The following is a 7,960-nucleotide window of genomic DNA, read 5'->3' on the forward strand; positions in this document are numbered from 1 at the left end:
CCCCACGTTTTCCTTGCAACAGCCAGCAAAGAAAGGCAGGGAGAACCTGGGATTCAGCCTGCAAGCTTCAAAGCTTGAAAGAGTCTCAGCCTGGAAACTTCAAAGAGCCTGGGAGCTTCAAAGGGTAAGGATAGAAGGGGGAGGAGGGGGGAGAAAAGAGCCCTGGGGGCCTGATCAAAGCCTTGGGCGAGCCAGATTTGGCCCACGGGCCAGGTGTTTGACACCCATGAACTAGACTTTATCTGCCTCATAGAACAGTATCCTATGCAGGCACAGGAGAGCTATCTTCATTTTTTTTGCAAATGACTAGCAGCTGCTCTCCAATTTCAGGCAACAAGGGCCTTTACTCAGTGGTGATGGAAAGCATTGTCAAGTTGCAGCTGACTTATGGTGACCCTCCTGAGGGTTTCAAGGCAAGAGTGTTTTGCCATTGCTTGCCTCTGTGTGGCAACCTTGGACTTCTTTGGTGGTTTCCCATTCAAGTAGTGACCAGGACTAGCCCAGCTTAGCTTTCAAGATCCTGTTCAGGGCCCTTACCAAATATCTATGCTGTCTCTCTCTCTCATCAAAGCCACAAGATTGTGACTCCACAGGTCCACAGATATCCTCTGATACAATTCTTAGTGATGTGCAGAAGATTTACCATTAATACTGCTATTCACTGTGACACCACCAGACCCCAGGCCATCTCAGGGTGTGAGATGCTGGGGACCTGGCAAGCTTATACCTAGCACCTCCTAAAATGATGAGCTGTGATCTAACAGTTTTAGGAAAGCCACTACAATTGTCTCTGCCTCATCCATACTGTGGAAATAGGATTATGAACTTGGAGCAGCAGGGATATGTGGGTTCAGATCTGTTTAGCCACAAAACCCAATGGATGACCTGTAGCCAATCTCTCTTAATGCAACCAACTATATACGGTGGTGGTTGCAAAACCAAAAATGGGATAACCACTTATTGCCCTAAACTCAGGAGGAGGATGGAATCCAAATATGATTCACAGAAACTACTGTCCTGATCAATTTTTACAGAGATTATTATAAGGATTTCTGAACTAATGTATATAAAGCACTTAAAATGTACTCTAAAGCTTATTATTTTAAAAATTAAATTGTTCAGAAGCTCTGGCCTTTTTCCCCTTAAAAGAATGTTAAAGGAGTCTAGACAAACTGCACGTTACATGAGAGATCTGTGATCCAATCTCACAATGTACTTTTGAAAAATGGTAAAAAGAACTTGTGAACAGGACTGCAGTGTGGTGGTGGTGGTGGGGATTTCTATTAATGGAATATACAGCTCAGCTGCTCAAAAATCAACAGAACCAGAAGACTCTAGATTTTTTCCTTTTTATATTTTCCTCTGACAAGTATCTTTAAAATTCACTACCATTATATGGAGACGTTTGCACCATATACATGTAGTGGGAGGTGACAGAAAAGTTTTCAAGTTACTATTCAAAATAAGTTTACAAATCTCTTGTTGCCCCTCCATTGTTTTCTGGAGACAGAAATCAGCCTCAGTGATGTAAAATTATATCTGTCACTTTCCAGGGCCTTGGAGCCTCTTAGGCAGGTGAGTAAGAAGGACAAAATTTAATACTTCTTAAAACAAAGCAGGGAATGGAGCATCTAATAAGATACAAACTAGCACCCAGCTATGTCCAAAATTATATATGCTATACACGAGACCTCCCAAATCTGAATTGCTCCCTTTTTAAAAGACTTTTCCAAGCTCATTAGCCCTCTAACGTAAATCAGATATAAGGTTGAGAATTTTGTGGGGTTAAGCCATAGTTGTTGAATCCCAAAGGCTTCAACAAAAACCAAACGTTTTAGAGAAACACAAAGCACAAAAAGATCTGACAAAAGAATGGGTGCATGGTTGTTTAAGAATTACCAGAGATGAATCACCCATGACAAAAAAGCTTTGAAATTGTAATTACTCTCTCCTTGGAATAGGCCAGGTCTTGTTAGGTTGAAATATCATTACATACTCTTAAGATTTACAGCTAATTTTAAAAGTATCAGTTGCGCTTCTATGAAGAACAAAAAAACAAGTTTGTACAGAGGAAGAGAACTGAAACAAGCCCTTGGGTAAACCAGTATCATTATCCCCATATTGCAGATGGGATGGCTGAGGCTTAGGAATAGTGGCTTGCTTGTGATCCCTTAATGGCTTTGTTGCTGAGACAAAACTTGAACCTTTTAGATCACAGCTGAGCCACTGTGCTTCAAAGCAGAATACAAAGGAGTTCTATGCACGCTTCCCTCCAACCATGTAGTGAAAAGAAAACAAGATGGTTCACATACATGGAAACATAGTATTCATGGAGACAAGCTGGTTCATACCAAGCATATTTTATTCTTCCTATAGCATTAGTTGAACACATGAACACACACAGTATTATACTGTGTGACTTTTCTGTAGTGTGACCTGTCCTGCCTATCAAAGTCAGTCATATCTACTCTGACTGACAGACACTCTCCAGGGTCTCAGGCAGGGATCTTTCAGATCACTTGTTGCTTGGTCCTTTTAACTGGAGATGCCAGGGATTGAACCTGAGACTTTCTGCATGGAAAGCAGGTGCCCTGCTATACAGCCATGGCCCTTCCCCAGAAAAAGGAAAGGGTGATATATAGTAACAACATTGTATAAATCTGAAGGTGTTTAATGATTAACCCAAGTCTGGCTTGATCTAGGATTGCTGTGAAATTTGGCAAGAGGATGTTGGGAACCAGTGGGACTAACAAATTCTCATGTTTAATGAAGTGAGTTGTTTAGGAAACCTAAGTGGAGAACATGTGATCCCCCCCCTCCAAGTGCAATGAGTCAGGAGCTTAATACCAAAGTGTTAACGCCTCTGTCAAAGTTGACTGGAAAAACTCAGGTTAGCTTAACAGGAAAACAGAATCTTCCTTTTATTTCCACTGAAGCAATTCACAAACAAGGTAGACCACATTGTAATGTTATGCTCAGGTGAACCGAAGTAAATTCCCGTTCAGGGCTGGGTCCCCAGAATGGCAGTTCTTGTTAGCTGCTTAAACTCTTGACAATGCATTATTATTCCATTCTCCTGGCAGGCTGTAGCCACAATATGTCTAGAAAGTAAGCTGCCTCACCTAGAGCATTGTTTGCAGGAAGTAAAAATGCATGTACTGCCTCTCCCCTGGCTGTTGTTAGCCGTGGAAACAAGAGACGGGCATCCTGGGTTTGAGTCCCCATCTGGAGACCTTGGGCCAGTCACTATCTCAGCCTAACTTATCTCACAAGATAAAGAAGATTTAGCCTCTATGCATAGCCACAGGTAGGGGAAGCCAAAAACTCAGAAGCAGCTTTACAAGCAGGCAGTTCGGACTCAACGATCTCCAGTTATGCACTCAAAGAGCAGTGCTAGGAAACAAACTTGCACCTGAGGCCCAAGCGAGATGTTGGGGTCTGTGCTTGGATCTGAAGAGGTATAGATAAGAGCTCCAAAAAATACATGCATAGGGAGGAACAATGTGAACTGAGGCCTCTCCTCTATCGCGTGCCCTTTCCTGATTAGAAATGCCTGTTCACGCACACTGCTTTAATAGGTCCTATTGAGTCTTGAGGGGAAAAGACAAACTCCCATCTTTGAGCTCAAAGCAGCTTGAGGGAGCGATTTCTGGTTGTGGAAGCGACACGCAGGGATAGAAAGCACAGCACCCCAACCCCAGCTCTGCCAGCTCCAATTCAGCCAGAGAAAGAAAGATGTTGCAGTTTTATACATCTGAGGATGTGTGTTAAGAAGCCCAGCTTCACAAGCCATTTGGCTCTGAGACTTTGGAGTGAGACCTCTAGTCAAGAAGAAACAATATTGGGAGTGGGAGGCAATGACTTCACTGCAAGACTGTTTCCTTTGTTCATAAGCTACAGGGGGAGGGGATGCAGTGGTGAAGCCGATACAGAGGGTACTAGCTTTAATCAGTTCATTTGTTAAAAGGATCTCAGGCAGCAGCTGCCTCAAGAAAAGCCTCTGCCCAAAGTCTGCAGAGGTCCAGAGTAGACAGTCCAGATGAAGATGAACCAGTAGCCAGTGGAATACAGCTTTCATGAACTCATATATGCCACCCAGAAGTCTGGGTAGGGTCTACACGAGGGCAAAAAAAAGAATGGTATTAATAGGTAGTATGTTTAATATGACTCACATGGGTATCTGAAGTAGAAGTCGTTCTCAACGTCACTGGTAATGTTTTTCTCATACTTCTTCTCTGTCCAGCCAGCTGCATCAGCTTCTGGGTCAAAGCGCACAAAGACTCCAAAGAGGATGATCATGGCTATCTCCCAAAGTAAGCACACCAGTGGCAGGCGCCAGCGCATGTCTGTGTTCTTTGCATTCAGGCTGATCCTTGCCATGGCTTCACTGATCTTCTGCTCTTCAGCAAAAACCAACAGCCCAGTTGAGTGGTAGAGAGACGACAGTCCCAGCTGCTGGAGGAAGGTTGTGCATTTTATGTAGCTTTAGGGAGTGTGGGTGTGACTAGGTGACTGTCAGTCATAACAGCTACTTCAGGAAAGCAGCAAGAGCACCCATTCATAGCTAGGTTAATACAGCCATGCACTTTATTGAGCATAGCTACAAGGAAAGGGGTGAAGCCTTTACCTAGAAAGGTAGAGATTTCTTTCTTGGTAAAGTGGATGCTTTTTGTTTTAACAAACAACCAAATGCATCCACCCAGGGCCCTCAGGGATTTGGACTTAACAAGCTTCCAAAACCAGTGCACCAAATACTTGGATTACAGTTTAAACTGGAAATCTAGCTTTGCCATATCAGAAGGATATGTTCCAGTGTGGAGAGGGGCCATGAATCTATGATAGGGCATTTTTTAATGCAGAAGTTCCCGGGTTCAATCCCTGGCATCCCTATAACGGGATTTCAGGCCAATATCTGCTTGTGACCCTGATTTAGTAACATAGTACTTTCTTTGAGTGAGAAAGGTCACCAGCAGGCTTTTTTTGAGCAGGAACACAATTCTGGCTGGCTTGGCATCAGGGGGTGTGGCCTAATATGCAAATGAGCTCCTGCTGAGCTTTTTCTACAAAAAAAGCTCTGCTCACAGGTTAGTTTCCCAGTAGTAGAGATTTGCTTGGAAACCCTGGGATTACTAACAGGGCATCTGTTTTTCAAGTAGAAGATCCCAGAATCAATCCCTGGAAGACCCAATGGACAGGAGCATTGTTCACAGGGGACACAGTTAAGTTAGTTCTAGGATGATAGTGTTAAGTTAGTTATAGAACGATAGTGTACATATATGCATCTTAACATTTTTACAGGGCTTGCATGCCCAAGGTAGCTGCCTTGAGTCTAAGGAAATTAAGCTGGATACAAATATTTTAAATAGAGCAAAGTCGGAGAAAGATGCCAGCTTCACTCCATTTATAAGGTGATTCACCTGACTCACAGATGAAGATTTTCTGGAGTCATTCTTGTGCTCTGCCTTTCCTGCTGGGACCCTCCTGTCATGGGCAGCAACTAGAAAAGCTTGTTAATAGCTGCCACCTCTCAAGTATGGGTCTCCTTGGGAGGGCTCAGAACACCCACTAAACCTCTTTATCCACTTCCTTTCCAGCAGGTTTTATCTTCTCAGTGACCAAATGAGGCATGAGGACCCAGGCAGAGTAACAATTTTATTTAAGAGCTATAATAATAACTGTAAGTTAAGTGCTATGTAGGACAAAGAGAACAGTAAAACAAACAAATAAAAGAATTCTAACACATCTATTTAGACCAGCGGTGTCAAATAAGTAGCCTGTGGGCCAAATAATAATAAAAATAATAATTATATCCCACCGTCCCCGCCGCAGCAGGCTCAGGGCGGCTCACAACATATAATAGATATATAATTACAATATAAAACCTTATATCAATACAATATATAATTCATAATAGTTGCTATTTAAAACCATTGTAATTAAAAGCATCAAAGTTAAAAACTAACGTTTACAGGTGCTATGTTCTAGATGTTCATCCATCCCCTGCAGGGCTGGTAACCAGTCCGAGCAACTGGCTGTCTCTTGCTTCCTTTTTGCTGGCCACTACTGTCACCATGCCTCTCTCCCTCCTATGGTTGCCAAGCTCCTGCTTGGGGTGAGGTTTCCCCATTTGGGGACCTCCAACCTGCCAGCATGGAGCAGGCCGCTGGGGTAATCCCTGCCCCCACTGGGGTAATCCCTGCCCCCAAGTGATGCACAATGGCATCACTTCCAGGTGACATCACTGCAATCCACATGTGAGAAAAATCCCCTGCTGAAGCCAAGGTAGAACTTGGTGACTCTTCTTCCTCCTTTAAGGAGGAAGTGAAGGGGAAAGAAAAAGAGAGCACATGCACATGCAGCAAAGAAAAACTCCCTCCACTGGGGCTGCTCTCTTCCAAGTCTTTTCCCTCCTTTGGGGAGGAAACAAAGGGGAAAGGGAGCACATACATACACCTGAGAAAAGCTCCTCCACCCTCTCCTTCCTCCAGCAGGACTGCTACTGCATTACCAAGCCTGTCTTCCCTCGTTTGGAGGGAGGGAGGGAGGTGGAAGGGAAGACAGGGGAAGCACTCAAGAAAAGGGAGTCCCATGGCAACTTAATACCAACAGTTTTATTCCAGGTATCTCCTGTGAATGAATTTTTTTGGGGGGTGGGGGGGGAGATTGCTCTGCTGTTTACTTTGAGACCTGATCCAGAGCTTTTTTTTTTTTTTTAGCAGGAATGCATAGGAACACAGTTCTGGCTGGCTTGGCATCAGGGAGTGTGGCCTAATATGCAAATAAGTTCCTGCTGGGCTTTTCCTACAAAAAAGTCCTGTGTGAAATAATGGTGATATCAGGGTGTGTGGCCTAATATGCAAATGAGTTCCTGCTGGGCTTTTTTCTATAAACAAATCTTGATCACACACAGAAGGACATTAAAAAAGAAGAGGGACAGGAAAGAGATGCATCTGGGACAAGGGGAATTAAAGGGAAATTATTTTGGCTTACTCTGAAAAGTTTTTTTTTAAAATATTAAATTTCCATGTGCCTATTTGGGATTTTGTTTTCTTTCAAAAAGACCCTGGTTAGGAATTACACTTGGATTGGATTCCATGGCTTAATGACTGGAAGTAGACGGCTAAGTAATTAAAAATACATTTATGGTTCCATATATTTCAGTTCAATGCATAGTCTCTCTTTCTCCCCTCCAACCTCACTGGCTGCCTTTTTTCACATTAATCCCCCTCCTGCTTTTTAAACTTTTTATTATCGTCACTAGCAGTGAGTGGATTTTGTCCAGTTTGAAAGCAGCACATTATATCACTTGGAGGGATCCACCTTTCTAGTTCTAACAGATGAAAAAAATAATAATAAAAGAAACCTAACAGCACAGCTTGCAATCTTTATTAGTCCAGGAGTATCTTAATGACTAACAAAATTAGTGGCAGGGCATGAGCCTTCATGAGTCATTGCTCACTTCTTCAGATACAGCTAGAATGTGAGTCCATCTGTCCTTATATCTTGGAGAGTGAAGTTATTTCAGACACCAAAATGAGTCATAATGAGAGAAGAAACCTGTCTTAGTTCAGTCCAGGGAGATGCATTGTCTTGAGCTTCATTATCAGTTGCAATTCAGCAGTGTCTCTAATCTCCCTCTGAAATTCCTTTGTAAGAGAACTGCTACTCTTAGGTCAGCAACTGAATGTCCTAGAAGGCTAAAATGTCCTCCCACTGGTTTTTTAATGTTGTGGTTTCTAATAGCAGTAGAAAGAGTCCAGCAGCACCTTAAAGACTAACAACATTTGTGGCAGGGTATGGGCTTTTGTGAGTCACTGCTCACTTCTTCAGGCTTATTCTTTGTATCCTCCTGGACTGACTCCTCCTGTACCAAACTGAGACCTTGGCTTCCTGTCTTATTACCAATGCTGATATCCCCCAAATCTACTACACCTCTGCATATCACACCTAATCCAATCAT

The 7,960-nt window shown here is 43.0% G+C and overlaps 1 protein-coding gene across 1 annotated transcript in view; it reads right to left on the reverse strand.

Moving 5' to 3' along the window:
• Positions 1-4,407, reverse strand: part of RHCG (Rh family C glycoprotein) — a 78,776-nt gene extending 74,369 nt beyond the window's left edge. Inside the window, exon 1 of the mRNA XM_060260219.1 lies at positions 4,173-4,407. Coding sequence (XP_060116202.1) covers positions 4,173-4,380 — 208 coding nt within the window. The 5' untranslated portion in view covers positions 4,381-4,407. The remainder of the gene's footprint in view (positions 1-4,172) is intronic.
• Positions 4,408-7,960: the final 3,553 nt, after the last annotated feature.

This window comes from Heteronotia binoei, chromosome 19 (genome assembly GCF_032191835.1).
Source record: "Heteronotia binoei isolate CCM8104 ecotype False Entrance Well chromosome 19, APGP_CSIRO_Hbin_v1, whole genome shotgun sequence".
Lineage (NCBI taxonomy): Eukaryota > Metazoa > Chordata > Lepidosauria > Squamata > Gekkonidae > Heteronotia > Heteronotia binoei.